The following is a 17,151-nucleotide window of genomic DNA, read 5'->3' on the forward strand; positions in this document are numbered from 1 at the left end:
GTACAATGTGATAGACTCTACATCACTGAGGTTACGTCCTACACCAGTTACAGTGTGACAGACAATGGATCACTGAGATTACCTCCTACGCCAGGTACAGTGTGACAGACTCTACATTACTGAGGTTACCTCCTACACCAGGTACAATGTGACAGACTCTACATTACTGAGGTTACCTCCTACACCAGGTACAATGTGACAGACTCTACATCACTGAGGTTACGTCCTACACCGGGGTACAGTGTGACAGACTCTACATCACAGAGGTTACCTCCTACACCAGGCACGGTGTGACAGACTCTACATCACTGAGGTTACCTCCTACACCGGGTACAGCGTGACAATGGATCACTGAGATTACCTCCTACACCAGGTACAATGTGACAGACTCTACATTACTGAGGTTACCTCCTACACTAGGTACAATGTGACAGACTCTACATCACTGAGGTTACCTCCTACACCGGGTACAGCGTGACAATGGATCACTGAGATTACCTCCTAGACCACGTACAATGTGACAGACTCTACATCACTGAGGTTACCTCCTACACCAGGTACAATGTGACAGACCCTACATCACTGAGGATACGTCCTACACCAGGTACAATGTGACAGACCCTACATCACTGAGGATACGTCCTACACCGGGTACAGCGTGACAATGGATCACTGAGATTACCTCCTACACCAGGTACAATGTGACAGACTCTACATCACTGAGGTTACATCCTACGGCAGGCACAGAGTGACAGACTGTACATCACTGAGGTTACCTTATTCTCAGCTCCTTCACACGTCCTCCTCGGTTCCATGTGTAATCTGGTCTATACTTGTTGATGGACACTTGCTGAAGTCCTGACAGAGTTCTTCCCCCTTTACACCTCGTGGTTGTACTTCTCTTCTTGTGATGAGCTGCAGCTACAGGTAGTTTGGATGGGGCCTTGTGGGCATCATTTCTGTAAACATTGAAGTGGGCAGTTTGGACAGGACCTTATGTAAACATTACAGTGGACAGTTTGGATGGGACCTTGTATGCATCATTTCTGTGAACATTGAAGTGGGCAGTTTGGACAGGACCTTGTGGGCATCATTTCTATGAACATTGAAATGGTCAACTGGAACAAGGCCTTATGTAAACATTACAGTGGACAGTTTGGACAGGGCCTTGTGAGCATCACATTTGGAAACATTACAGTGGGCAGTTTGGACAGGACCTTATGTAAACATTACAGTGGACAGTTTGGATGGGACCTTGTATGCATCATTTCTGTAAACATTGAAGTGGGCAGTTTGGACAGGACCTTGTGGGCATCATTTCTATGAACATTGAAATGGTCAATTGGAACAGGGCCTTATGTAAACATTACAGTGGACAGTTTGGACAGGGCCTTGTGAGCATCACATTTGGAAACATTACAGTGGACAGTTTGGACACGGACTTGTGAGCATCACATCTGGAAACAATACAGTGGACAGTTTGGACATGGACTTGTCAGCATCACATCTGGAAACATTATAGTGGTCAGTTTGGACAGGGCCTTGTGAGCATCACATTTGGAAACATTACAGTGGACAGTTTGGACACGGACTTGTGAGCATCACATCTGGAAACTTTATACTGGACAGTTTGGACACGGACTTGTCAGCATCACATTTGGAAACATTACAGTGGACAGTTTGGACACGGACTTGTCAGCATCACATCTGGAAACAATACAGTGGACAGTTTGGACACGGACTTGTGAGCATCACATCTGGAAACATTATAGTGGACAGTTTGGACACGGACTTATCAGCATCACATCTGGAAACATAATAGTGGTCAGTTTGGACAGGGCCTTGCGAGCATCACATTTGGAAACATTATAGTGGACAGTTTGGACAGGGACTTGTCAGCATCACATCTGGAAACATAATAGTGGACAGTTTGGACACGGACTTGTCAGCATCACATCTGGAAACATCACAGTGGACAGTTTGGACATGGACTTGTCAGCATCACATCTGGAAACATTACAGTGGACAGTTTGGACAGGGCCTTGTGAGCATCACATTTGGAAACATTATAGTGGACAGTTTGGACAGGGACTTGTCAGCATCACATTTGGAAACATTATAGTGGACAATTTGGACACGGATTTGTCAGCATCACATCTGGAAACATTACAGTGGACAGTTTGGACAGGGACTTGTCAGCATCACATCTGGAAACATTACAGTGGACAGTTTGGACAGGGCCTTGTGAGCATCACATTTGGAAACATTATAGTGGACAGTTTGGACACGGACTTGTCAGCATCACATCTGGAAACAATACAGTGGACAGTTTGGACAGGGCCTTGTGAGCATCACATTTGTAAACACTAAAATGGACACCTTGGACAGACCTTTGTAAGCATCACATTTGGAAACATTAAAGTGGGCAGTCTTAGGGCGCTTACAATTATGCAGAAACATCAGTGTCGCAAATTGTGAAGACCAATCACATAACAATAACTGCAAACGGCAAATAATGTCACACAATTGGCTATACGCAATAATGTATAATCGTAAACGCCCTGAATCTAATACCTGTAATGTGTTGAATTTCCTTTTCCTCTGCCAGGTTTCCCTTGCTTCAAAAGTGAGTCATAAGGATTCTTGGATCCTTCACATCCCTCAGTCTGCAGCAATCCCTCTGCGTGGATATGTAAATGTGCAGTCAACTTTTCCAGGACCTGCTCTTCAGTGTAAGTCTTTATGTCCTGTTTAATTTGTGAGGTCATCATGTGTGGTGATGAACTAACATCTGTACAAAAAAACATATGTATATATGCACATATTTATCAATTTATTTGGATAAACCTCATAACATTCAAGTAAATGCACGGATGAAACCAGAGTGCTCTAAGGGAAGCGGGCCCTCAACCACATACCTGACAAACCTCACAACATTCAAGTAAATGCATGGATGAAACCAGAGTGCTCTAAGGGAAGCGGGCCCTCAACCACATATCTGACAAACCTCATAACATTCAAGTAAATGCATGGATGAAACCAGAGTGCCCTAAGGGAAGTGGGCCCTCAGCCACAAACCTGACAAACCTCATAACATTCAAGTAAATGCATGGATGAAACCAGAGTGCCCTAAGGGAAGCGGGCCCTCAGTCACATACCTGACAAACCTCACAACATTCAGGTAAATGCATGGATGAAACCAGAGGGCCCTAAGGGAAGTGAGCCCTCAGCCAGATACCTGACAAACCTCATAACATTCAGGTAAAGGCATGGATGAAACCAGAGGGCCCTAAGGGAAGTGGGGCCCTCCGCCAGATACCTGACAAACCTCATAACATTCAGGTAAAGGCATGGATGAAACCAGAGGGCCCTAAAGGAAGTGGGCCCTCCGCCAGATAAGGGACAAACCTCATAACTAACAGCAACATCAAAATCAGTAGGGGCTTAATTCAATCTCCTTGCTTTAGGACCTGGGCCAGAAAAGAAAACGAAATTAAATACTGATTAATACAAATGGGATGCTTCTCTGTCAGTCAACACTGATGAAGCCATGGCACTTTCAAAAACAGAACAGCCCACAATGACAGTAACCTATTTGTCTACTTAATCTGTATAACCTATCAGAGTACACTATGTCATTTGTCCATGTTACTGGGTCCTAACCGTTAAGATATCAGGTACTGTGCCCAACACAACCTCTGTCAAACCATTAATCACATGACCGTTCATTCCTCAGCTTGCACATAATACAGTCAAAGATCGTGGTCTTAATGAATACTTTTACATGTGGCAAACAGAAGCAACCATTCAAATCCACCACAGAGAGAAGGGAAAGGCCTCCATAACAAGGTGAACCCTGCTGGTGGTGACGGCGAGGTTAAGATTACTTTTCCCGAGCAGGTCTAGATCTAGGCAATTTAGGTGTACAGTCCAATCAAATAAAGTAATATGTATGTCCATGAGCTATCAATTAAGATCCCTCGTTTATCTCTGCTGTTAGCCTTTTCAAAATTTGATTTAAAAACATATAGTTCGGCGGGTGTTACTTTGATGATTACGACTGTTACATGTTCTAAAAGTCAGTATAGGTCCTATGAGAGATACGAGTTCTCGGGAGTTCCGCGTGAGGGCGCTAACGCATATACCGGAAGTTGGGGGTAGAAAACGCTCCATTAACCCAATGCTCATACGAGAAGGTCGTGTGCCGCCAGGGTTCTGACCCCAACTTCCGGTAAATGCGCGAGCGCCCTCATGCGGACTCCCGAGGCCTCGTATCTCTCACAGGCCCTGTGGAGAGTGTGCAAATTTGCGGCCTAGCGACCTAGCAGTACCAGTTGTCCCGGTCCGAGAAGTTGAAGTGTCAACGTCTTCTGTCAGTGGCTCGCAAACTCGCTGAAATGTCCTTCTACTCATTGTTCGTCATTTTCCCACTGTTTGCATCTATCTTACAAAATAATGGCCCCTGACAACATAACCATGCTGTCAATTTCCGCTCTTCCCAACATTACCAAAAATATACAAGATCACACTTGCCGCGATCTCCTGGCGCGTCCTGTGACGTCATGGTGAAAATAACGTACCTTGAGTGAAGCCTGAGACAGTTCAAGGTCCCAAGGCTGGAGCATACGTCACACCTGTACATTCAAACTAAAAAGGGCAAAAATGATACGACGAAAAGTCACATTATCAGTATCATGGGCCGATTCCACAAAAACATGTCTGACTTAAGTCAAAATTTAAAACGTTGTCACAATGCTCAGTTTTCGGGAATGGAAGTTAAAATCTGGACACATTTATTTTGAGATAACATTGATGAAGTCTTACAAAACATGGCTCAATCTAAGCTCTGATTCGAAATCACATTTTAAATTTTTTACTTAAATCAGAACTGGCTTTGTGGCATCGGCCCCTGACCAATAGTTAATTCCATACAGGAAACAATGCAGCGTGTGGAAAAGTAATGTTTTCTTACTTAAAGTCATTTAAAACTTAATTTATCATTTGCCTGTTAAAGGCGGGTATTCAAAACTGACTTGAGCAACAAACAAGAAAGTGTAATCTCAGCCATCAAAACACACACACACACACACGCACACACACACACATAATGTCTAACAGAAAATACTTTTCAAACGCGGAAAGGTTTAAATCTTGATCTGCTATAGCTGTTTCTACAAATACTTGCATTGCGGTGCCCTCTCGTGGGTGAATACTGGACATAGTGAAGCACCTTTTTGTATCCCACATAGCGAATCACTTAAAATGCATCCATCTTTCGGGGATCGAACGCACCCACGAGCAGCAGCGGGTCGCTGTTCAGGCAGGTACTCTAAAAACACTACTTGATTTCTGAATAAAGGGAACGGACTTGTGTCTACAGTTAAGACTTCCGGGAGGTTGCTACACACCTATGCGTTAATAATGTGAAATACAAAAGCTAAGTCAGCGCAGTGTTTGCTGCAAATAAAGAACTACACGGGCATAAACATTAATAGCCTACTTGTAAACCCAGTCATCGAGACGGACACCGTACCGGGTTCCCGGTCTGCCAGTGGTTTACACTTCAACGCTCACAAGTTGTGATAACATTACTGTTAGCTGTGGCCTTGTAAATTTGCCTCTCACAGTAAAGATGTGAATATATTTGGTACGTTACAAAGTTAAAAAAAAAACATTTATGGGTTTCCATTGCCTACGTACATGTAAGCACAAATTTATCATCTTGTTTTGTGTATTACATGCTGGGCCAAAAACGAAGAAACGCCATTAAGGAGAATGTAATCATTCTCCTGGAATGATTGCTTAATTAACTTAATATGTCCGCACACAAACTGATAGATATAAGCTGGGACTGTTATGTACCTGGTATAACAGATTATACATGTTAGTTCCAGTATATACTTAGTCTCAGATGATAACAAAGATGTGTCGAACCACAAACTTTTGTCCACGGGGTCATTTACTTTTTAATCGTACAATCGTATATTCTCTATTTTAATAATGTTGGTTAGAGAAAATACACAGATACAAAATAATCCACTGATTTTGAACACAATCACTCCGTAATAAATCATCCGATCTAGTTCCTATTTCTGCGCTCTCTTCAACGCCGATTTTCAAGACATTTTCCGTGAACTCCGTTTTCCTCTTTTTAGCATTCCTCCACATTGAGCGGGACAAAAGTAACTAGCCGGTGACGGCTGCACTCAAACGGCTGTCTCAGTAGGGAGCCTTCTGTGATGTACAGCGAACTGTTCTCATGCGGTAGGTCGATCATTATTTATATTGTTAAATTTCTAAACTTTTGAATAAAGGTGATGCGATGTTCAGGGCTATTATGGGTCGTTGGTGTTAAAAAAGTTGATAGTGGTATGTGTTGTTGGTGGGTGTGGGCTCGGTTTGCTACTGAGTCGTGTGTGTACGTTGTTATTGGTTCATTCATCAGATAGTTTGAGATGGCCACGGGCCCTCGTGTGGATCCAAGGGCCCCGGTCATATTCTACTGTATGCACTATAGCGTATATGTATTCAGAAGGAATTTGTATATAGATATAGCACACATATAGTAGGGTATGGGCGGGCCTATTGGATCGATGACAGGTCCTGTGGGACAGACCATGTCAGTGCTAACACGGCCTAATCTGGCCTCAGAAGAGCAGGGGGTGAAACCAACAGTGAAGGGCACCTCATTGTTGAATATTTCGATTGTCATACATTTTTAAGGGCCTGGGTCCCTACGGTTGACCTCCACCCCACGTACACACCACAACATGTGCCCAACCCAAAAATTCAGTCTAAGGATGGCATGTGTTTACTGATACATGGAGAACTCTGCCATCCCGGATTCCTGACCCGAGTAATCTGAATGCTAATTGAATTATCGCGGGTCCAATTTTCGTCCCATGCTTCAGGGCATACATTTCCGATGTTAAATGCTCTTTAAAAACTGTGTACTCTATCACATACTAGGACCAAGGTCATATCACCAGTGTTTTCTGTGTACTCTATCACATACTATGGCCTAGGTCATATCACCAGTGTTTTCTGTGTACTCTATAATATACTATGGCCTAGGTCATATCACCAGTGCTTTCTGTGTACTCTATCACATACTATGGCCAAGTCATATCACCAGTGTTTTCTGTGTACTCTATCACATACTATGGCCCTAGGTCATATCACCAGTGTTTTCTGTGTACTCTATCACATACTATGGCCTAGGTCATATCACCAGTGTTTTCTGTTTACTCTATCACATACTATGGCCCTAGGTCATATCACCAGTGTTTTCTGTGTACTCTATCGCATACTATGGCCTAGGTCATATCACCAGTCTTTTCTGTGTACTCTATCACATACTATGACCTAGGTCATATCACCAGTGTTTTCTGTGTACTCTATCACATACTATGGCCTAGGTCATATCACCAGTGTTTTCTGTGTACTTTATCACATACTATGGCCTAGGTCATATCACCAGTGTTTTCTGTGTACTCTATCACATACTATGGCCTAGGTCATATCACCAGTGTTTTCTGTGTACTCTATCACATACTATGGCCTAGGTCATATCACCAGTGTTTTCTGTTTACTCTATCACATACTATGGCCGGAGGTCATATCACCAGTGTTTTCTGTGTACTCTATCGTATACTATGGCCTAGGTCATATCACCAGTGCTTTCTGTGTACTCTATCACATACTATGGCCAAGGTCATATCACCAGTGCTTTCTGTGTACTCTATCACATACTATGGTTTAGGTCATATCACCAGTGTTTTCTGTGTACTCTATCACATACTATGGCCTAGGTCATATCACCAGTGTTTTCTGTTTACTCTATCACATACTATGGCCCTAGGTCATATCACCAGTATTTTCTGTGTACTCTATCGCATACTATGGCCTAGGTCATATCACCAGTGTTTTCTGTGTACTCTATCACATACTATGGCCTAGGTCATATCACCAGTGTTTTCTGTTTACTCTATCACATACTATGGCCTAGGTCATATCACCAGTGTTTTCTGTTTACTCTATCACATACTATGGCCTAGGTCATATCACCAGTGTTTTCTGTGTACTCTGTCACATACAATGGCCAAGGTCATATCACCAGTGTTTTCTGTGTACTCTGTCACATACAATGGCCAAGGTCATATCACCAGTGTTTTCTGTGTACTTTATCACACACTAGGGCCTAGGTCATATCACCATTGTTTTCTGTGTACTCTATCACATACTATGGCCTAGGTCATATCACCAGTGTTGTCTGTGTACTTTATCACATACTATGGCTTAGGTCATATGATGTGACACAATACACAGAAGACTATCTCTTCTAGCCCTGGATGACTGTTCCCTTTTTTCTATTTATTCTGGCGTTGGTATAGTCATGAGAGTAGGATGCTTCATGAAGTTTTAGAAATTAGTTGATTACTGAGCCCATCAGTCTGTTCAGTCACTCCTTTAAAGTGCTTAAGGTTCCGTAGAACTCCAGATCTATAAAATCCAAAGGAAAATATCCATCCATATTTTGGCAAGTTCAACTTCACAAAAGTTGCCACCCATCATAGTCACCATTGGGTTCCTGGGAAACATGTTCCCACCACTTGTAGTTGCGAGGCCCTGGAACCAGGATGACCACCTATCCAGCATCATAACAAACAGGAAACATTGGCACTCGACAGCTGGGGATTTTGTCAGTGTGGCAGTCTAGTACCCTAAAAACTGAAAAGGAGTAACTGGACAGGCACTTGAGGTTAGTAACCAATTGTTTTCCGAAACTGTGCAAAGCATCCTAAAAGGGTGAAAAGGGCCCACCCATGAGTATGCATCCTGATGCCTTCTTGGAAAAAGTTGACGACTATTACAAGATGTATGGGTAATGACATTCATTGTACACCTGTTCTACAGCTTGCTTTTGTCTTTATTCCTTACAGATTGCTCAGGCCTTGTGTGTGGTGCTGGACTGATCGCCCATGTCAACTGATTCAGGCACTGAAGAGAGACAGGCAGTGTCAACAGATCCTCAAGCACCTGCTAGTCCTCTATCTAGTCACTTTCCTTCTTATTCTGCCAGTGCTTTGTTTCAAGCTACGCTTTTCTGTTTATCACATAAGACCTCGACCAGAGGAGGCTGAGAAGAACTACATGAAAGCAGAAAACAATGAGCGTGTAAAGCAGGCCGTAAAAACCATAGAGGCCCACCGTGCCTCTCTCACTCATGCCCCAGAGGACAGTTCAGCTGTTGATGTGGCCATAACTATCATCACATTGTCACGCAACAGGCACAAGTTTGGCAGTTTTGAACCCAAGTATTTAAGCCAAGCTGTCAGCAGCTATCTCCAGTTACTTCACACACCAGAGGCGCAGGAGAAACACTACAAGCTGTATATTTGTGGTGTTGACACAGAGCCACACACATATTATGAGTACAAGAATTTGACCAGATTTTTACCATCATTCCAAAGGTTTGCTGATCATGGAAAGCGAGTGAGTGTGCCTGATGTGTTTACCAAAGAGAAGGATGATTATGTGTACTGCCTCAACCAGACGCTGCAGACGGGTGCCAAAAATGTCCTCCTGGTGGAAGACGATGCTTTACCTTTGGCGGATCTTTTTCTTGTCCTAAATCATGTGATGGATACTCATCTACATACACTTCACAGAGAGGTAAATCAGGGAGACCAACAAGCCCCAGCATTCATCAAATTGTACCACCCTGATAGGCTACTAGGTTACTGGAGCCCAGAGGTAGATCGAATCCCTCAGCTACTGGCTTTTGGTTGTTTATGGGGATCTCTTTTGTGTGTTTTATACGGCAGGAAATATTCTAGTAGTTCCAGTTGTCTTTGGGCCATGTTTTGTCTGTACTTCATGCTAGTTGCCATGGCAATAGGTCGTCAAAATCTGCTAGAGTGGCGTCGTCTGTCTAAACACTTCTATCTGTACACACGGACAGCGTCTTGCTGCACCCCGGCTATCCTCTATCCTAAAGTTGGGGCAGAGAAAGTTGTAAGATTTTTGGCAGGTAAGACAAGTCATCGAGATTTTCCAAAGGATATGGCTTTAGATGAGTTCCGCGGGAAAACTGGTTCTTCGGCTTACATGATTCAGCCTAACCTATTTAGACATATTGGTCTTATTTCAAGTTTGAGAAGTACTGTTCTTAATCCATTTGCTGTTTGATTCGTTTTAACCAAATTTTAATAGTGATTTAATTGGTTCTGTTTAGCAGTACAGTTTTTTAATTTTTTTTTTGTGTTGATAAGTAAAAAAGCAATACTGTAGTTGAAGTAAAAAATGTCATTCAGGTAAATTAAGTAAATAAATTTACTTATGGTAGCCTTCACTTTACCAAGGCTTTCTATTTAGCCAATTTTAAATGTGTATTTTCTTGTTCTGTGTACTGATATATTCAAGTATATAGATGTACATATATGATCTATTTGACCATTGTCCTTGGCGGTGGTGCCCCTTGGCGAGCCTACTTTCTTTGATGAACCTGAGGTCATTGTTGAAATCCAGATACCATTGGGTCAGCGACTGTGTACATCAGGAAGTCGGGCACGTACATTTATGTACATGGTGAACTCATCCAGTTATCTCCCCTTTTTTAATACCTGAGGAGTGTCTGGTAGCTAATTTTGTGGTGGATTCCGCAGATTGTTCATAGTCGTTTAAGGCTAATTGTTGGGAATATTTCCCCTCCCTCTCCCCCCTCCCACACTTGCTTCACTGTAATTTTTAGGGAACGTTTTGTTTCTCTTTATTATATGTGCCATAGTACCCATTGTGTACAGATACTTGTTTTTTTATTTTTTTTAAGTTTATGTTTTGACTGGTGTTCTGATAAAAAAGATTTCATCACAGCTAATTTTATTGTAAGCATAGTTTGTAATAGTTTTATTGACAATAAAACATGTTTACGAAACCAGGGCACACAATTTTGGTGAGTTGTTAACAGTGTTTAGTAAGTTATCAGTCTTATTCACTTTTTAGAATTTTATTATATATTTTATAACATGCTATGCCATTTTTGTCCATTTTAATCACATTATACATGTATAACTTACAGTAATGAATTTGACTGATAGTTTTAACTTAATTTACCATGCCATTGCATTTCTGTATACTATTGTGAATAGTTGAGTAGTGATTATGATCTATTTATGTTTCACTGACACAGTAATTGATTTTATTAATTAAAAAGTTGACTGAAATCGACAAGGGGTTTTCTTAGTTATCATTTCAAGGAGTTGTCTCACAGTGTTATGAAGAAGCGATATCTGTTTCATTGACACTATTAATTAAAGCTGCCTGAGTGGTCACGTGGGAGGGTATGGCAGAGTGGCTAAGATGGTTCTCCATCAATCAGTAGGACACAGAAGAGTCCCATGCCTTTGACAGGGCTGGTAGGTGTGAGGGAGTGGCTAAGATGGTTCTCTACCAATTGGTTGGGCACACAACAGTCCCATTCCTTCACTGTGCTCAGGGCCTTGGTGGCAGTAATCTATTGGCAGGGCTTGTATGTGTGAGGGAGTGGTTGTTGATGACTTGTAGGTGTGAGGGAGAGGCTAAGAGGGTTCTCTACCCATTGGTAGGACACACAAGATTCCCATGCCTTCACTGTGCTCAGGGCCTCGGTGGCAGTAATCTATTGGCAGGGCTTGTATGTGTGAGGGAGTGGTTGTTGATGACTTGTAGGTGTGAGGGAGAGGCTAAGAGGGTTCTCTACCCATTGGTAGGACACACAAGATTCCCATGCCTTCACTGTGCTCCAGATCTTGGTGACCATAGGCAGGGCTCGTAGGTTTGAGGGAACGGCTGTTGACGACTCGTAGGTCTGAGAGGGTGGCTAAGATGGTTCTCTAGCAATCCATGCCTTCATTATTGTCATGGTCTGTGTTATGGCACATCTTGAACTTCCTGTTAAGAACTAGAAACCAAAGGTTTAAATTAATGTATCCTTTAACGCCAATCACAAGTACATTAATGTACACATATTTCGTCATGGATGATGGGTACATTTTGTTTTATGTAGATGGTTGGAGATGTGGAAGTGTACACAAGGTATCACAGTACATACCTGACAATATGAGGGATAAAGAAATCCATGACAACAGGATAAGACATCACATAACATGGTTACATAGGACAACAGGATAACACATCACATAACATGGTCACATAGAACAGCAGGATAACACATCACATAACATGGTTACATAGGACAGCAGGATAAGACATCACATAACATGGTCACATAGAACAGCAGGATAACACCACCTGGCATGGTTACATGGAACAGCAGGATAACACATCACATAACATGGTCACATAGAACAGCAGGATAACACCACCTGGCATGGTTACATGGAACAGCTGGGTAATGCACCACATAACAGAGAACAGCAGGATAACACATCACATAACATGGTCACATAGAACAGCAGGATAACACCACCTGGCATGGTTACATGGAACAGCTGGGTAATGCACCACATAACAGAGAACAGCAGGATAATACACCACATAACATAGAACAGCAGGATAACACCCCACATAACATGGTCACATAGAACAGCAGGATAACACCACCTGGCATGGTTACATGGAACAGCTGGGTAATGCACCACATAACAGAGAACAGCAGGATAACACATCACATAACATGGTCACATAGAACAGCAGGATAACACCACCTGGCATGGTTACATGGAACAGCTGGGTAATGCACCACATAACAGAGAACAGCAGGATAATACACCACATAACATAGAACAGCAGGATAACACCCCACATAACATGGTCACATAGAACAGCAGGATAACACCACCTGGCATGGTTACATGGAACAGCTGGGTAATGCACCACATAACAGAGAACAGCAGGATAACACATCACATAACATGGTCACATAGAACAGCAGGATAACACCACCTGGCATGGTTACATGGAACAGCTGGGTAATGCACCACATAACAGAGAACAGCAGGATAATACACCACATAACATAGAACAGCAGGATAACACCACCTGGCATGGTTACATAGAACAGCTGGGTAATGCACCACATACCAGAGAACAGCTGGGTAATGCACCACATAACATAGAACAGCAGGATAACACCACCTGGCATGGTTACATAGAACAGCTGGGTAATGCACCACATAACATAGAACAGCAGGATAATGCACCACATGGCATGGTTATATACAACAGCAGGATAACACCCCACATAACATGGCTACATAAAACTGCACGATAACACTACATGGTATGGTTACATAGTACAACATAACGCACCACGTGGCATGGTTACATGGAACACCAGTATAAAACACCACATGGCATGGTTACATAGAACAGCAGGACAACACACCACATGGTATGGTTACATAGAACAGCAGGACAACACACCACATGGCATGGTTACATAGAACAGCAGGACAACACACCACATGGCATGGTTATATACAACAGCAGGATAACACCACATAACATGGTTACATAGAACAGCAGGATAACACACCACATCACATGGCTATATAGAACAGCAGGATAGCACAACACATCACATGGTTACATAGAACAGCAGGATAACACCGCATAATATGGTTACATAGAACAGCAGGATAACACTACATAACATGGTTACATAGAACAGCAGGATAACATGGTTACATAGTACAGCAGGATAACAAACCACATCACGTGGCTATATAGAATAGCAGGATAACACACCACATAGAATGGTTACATAGTACAGCAGGATAACGCCGCATAACATGGTTACATAGAACAGCAGGATAACACACCACATAACATGGTTATAGAGAACACCAGAGTAACACACCACATGGCATGGTTACATAGAACAGCAGGATAACACACCACATAACATGGTTACATAGAACAGCAGGATAACACACCACATAACATAGTTACATAGAACAGCAGGATAACACACCACATAACATGGCTACATAGAACAGCAAGATAGCACACCACATAACATGCTTACATAGAACAGCAGGAATAACACACCACATAACATAGTTACATAGAACAGCAGGATAACACACCACATAACATGGTTACATAGAACAGCAGGATAACACACCACATAACATGGTTATAGAGAACACCAGAGTAACACACCACATAACATGGTTACATAGAACAGCAGGATAACACACCACATAACATGGTTACATAGAACAGCAGGATAACACACCACATAATATAGTTACATAGAACAGCAGGATAACACACCACATAACATGGCTACATAGAACAGCAAGATAGCACACCACATAACATGCTTACATAGAACAGCAGGAATAACACACCACATAACATGGTTATAGAGAACACCAGGATAACACACCACATAACATGGTTACATAGAACAGCAGGATAACACACCACATAACATGGTTACATAGAACAGCAGGATAACACACCACATAACATAGTTACATAGTTCAGTAGGATAACATACCACATCACATGGTTACATTGAACAGCAGGACAACACACCACATAACATGGTTACACAGAACAGCAGGACAACACACCACATGGCATGGTTATATAGTACATATTGTGCAACATCAATCCAACAATAGTTGTACAAAAGCATCATAAAGCAAAATTCTGCCATGGTGTGGTAAATATTTTTGATCTTTTGTTCCGATTCTGAAGTTGTTTCTCACAGGACAACCTGTCCTCAATTATGTTATTTCGAGTAGTTCAGATTGAATACTTCCTTAGATTTGTTGTTTTCTGTTTGTCATAGATAACTTTGATACCGTGAAAGACATTTGTTTCTAAATTGTTAAGTCATTTTCTGTAATAATTGGCGGTTAATAAGGTCAGATGCCTTGCTAAGATCAATATATAACACACTTGTCAGCTGGCCTCCGACCATCTGTGAAAGCCAGTTATCAGTAATGTTTATCGATGCAGTTTGGCACGATTGATGGGATCTGAAAGCTGACTGTAGTTCAGGCTTTTCCTTATCTCTATGTTATTTGGTTTCTGTGTACTTTTACCAGCAGTTACAAAATTTTCATTCAGTATACTTGAAATTGTTTTAGTGGTATTTGTTGATAGATTAATTTTGGATCCGGCAATTACCGGGTACTAAATCGGATCGAGTATGAGGGATTGTGCCTTGATAAGGGTACCAACAGAAAAGTACTACGGAATGGAACCTGAAAACCTGGACGAGTTGATAATCCATGACAAACAAGTGGGTTATATCCTTCCACACAGGCTCACGTGTAACGGGAGAGTATGGCGTAAAACAACAATCTAATGAATAAATATATAAATAAACAAATATGTAACATGAGGCCCCAGCAAAGGCACATTTTTTTGTCTTCCGTATTGGCTTTCATCGCTCTGTTAAGAGCGGCGACAATTCGCGTACCGGTATTTGTGTTAGCACATCAGTCTAATATAGATCCCTATGTAAAAGTCAAGTATCGATGCTTTTGTTTCTGTGATCCCTATGCGGCCTACTTCACACTTAACTAGGTATTCTCTGCAAACAGTGCATGATGCTATCACAACTCGTGAGATGCTTTATATTCAACAAATAATCCACAATTGTGCGAACCACAACATCACAATGTGGACTGATGGTCAGTCCCCAGCACAAAGGTATGTGGACGGAAGTGAACTCTCGCCCATATCATCGCCCCATTCTTTTCTGCCAGGGCATGGCTTGGTTAAGGTGCTGGTCTTCCACTCCCCACGGCATATGCGGTGCGGTGTGAAACTCGGCACATGACAAAAAATCTATATAATAATTCCAACGCTTTCATTGTTCGCAGGGCCCCAAGCTCGCCCACTATGCTCGTGTGATCGTTGCACAGTTTACATTCGCTGAAACCTACTTTTCTATATTTACATTGTTCACCAGTAACTTGCATGAAAGTTAGTGTTATAGTTCGGGTAATCTGGTTTCCTCAACCCATAAAACTGACCGCTAATGTAAAAGTGAAAACTCTTAGTGTATAAATAGTTGTTATACCGGAATTTGGGCAAAAAAAGTCCATATTCTCCATCAAATCAAATTTTCTGTACCGGTACGGTAGGTATCGAGAGAAGTTGTACTAAATAACTGCCTTTCGGTAATAGATATATAGACAGATTTTAGGGATATGACATCGCTCTTTAAGACAAAGCATAAACAGCGATATTTGTGTTGTCAAGCCTAATCCTTCTCTATACTTCGGTCGGCAGACATTCAAGACACGATCGAAAATCATCGAATTCGACGAACTGTTTTAGCCTCTCGGCGTCTGTTATACCCTTTTGGTTTTAGCCTCTCGGTGTCTTTTTTCGTTGGGGTGATGTTGAATGTGACAGTCTCGACTTGATGAGGGGTCAAGCAATGAGAGGTAACAGCGTCACGAATACAACGTAGACATGACTGTAAAAAAACCGTGTACATTTCAAACGGCTAAACATTTATTTATTTATTAATTATTAAGTATTTATTTATTAATTATTAAGTTTTTATTTATTACTTATTTAGTATTTATTACGTATTTATTGATAACTTATTTATTAATTATTAAGTATTTATTTATTACTTATTAAGTATTTAGTACTTAATTAGTATTTATTAAGTATTTATTTAGTACTTATTAAGTATTTATTTAGCACTTATTTAATACTTATTTAGTACTTACTTCGTACTTATTTACTTATTTAGTACTTATTTATTTAGCACTTACTTAGTACTTACTACTTACTTATTCATTTTCTTACTCATTTCCTCCTTTCTTACTCCCTTACTCCTTTCTTACTCCCTTACTCCTTCCTGCCTTACTCCTCCCTCCCTCCCTTACTCCTTCCTCCCTTACTCCTTTCCTCCCTCCTTTCTTGCTCCCTCCCTCCTTTCCTCCTTCTCCCCCCTTACTCCTTTCCTCCTCCTCCCCTTACTCCTTTCCTCCTCCTCCTTTCCTCCTCCACCCCTTACTCATTTCCTCTTCCTCCCCCTTACTCCTTTCCTCCTCCTGCTCCCTTACTCCTTTCCTCCATCTCCCCCTCCCTTATTCCCCTCCTCATCCATATATTCACTGGATGAAATCTGTCCCCAACACATTCGTACCTCAACAACAATGATGC

The 17,151-nt window shown here is 41.8% G+C and overlaps 2 protein-coding genes across 3 annotated transcripts in view; one reads left to right on the forward strand and one right to left on the reverse strand.

Moving 5' to 3' along the window:
- Positions 1 to 4,492, reverse strand: part of LOC135467750 (protein SFI1 homolog) — a 68,351-nt gene extending 63,859 nt beyond the window's left edge. For both annotated transcript variants that reach the window (XM_064745584.1, XM_064745583.1), the window contains exons 1-3: positions 4,332 to 4,492; positions 2,575 to 2,791; positions 777 to 959 (exon numbers count right to left, since the gene is read on the reverse strand). In XM_064745584.1, the coding sequence (XP_064601654.1) occupies positions 777 to 959; positions 2,575 to 2,791; positions 4,332 to 4,413 (482 nt within the window). In that variant the 5' untranslated portion in view covers positions 4,414 to 4,492. The remainder of the gene's footprint in view (positions 1 to 776; positions 960 to 2,574; positions 2,792 to 4,331) is intronic.
- Positions 4,493 to 6,240: 1,748 nt separating this feature from the next.
- Positions 6,241 to 11,186, forward strand: LOC135468459 (post-GPI attachment to proteins factor 4-like). Its single transcript, XM_064746730.1, has 2 exons — positions 6,241 to 6,264; positions 8,943 to 11,186. The coding sequence occupies exons 1-2, from the start codon at positions 6,260 to 6,262 to the stop codon at positions 10,189 to 10,191; spliced, it is 1,254 nt and encodes a 417-aa protein (XP_064602800.1). The 5' UTR covers positions 6,241 to 6,259; the 3' UTR covers positions 10,192 to 11,186.
- Positions 11,187 to 17,151: the final 5,965 nt, after the last annotated feature.

The sequence above is a fragment of the Liolophura sinensis genome, chromosome 6 (assembly GCF_032854445.1).
Source record: "Liolophura sinensis isolate JHLJ2023 chromosome 6, CUHK_Ljap_v2, whole genome shotgun sequence".
Classification (NCBI taxonomy): Eukaryota; Metazoa; Mollusca; class Polyplacophora; order Chitonida; family Chitonidae; genus Liolophura; species Liolophura sinensis.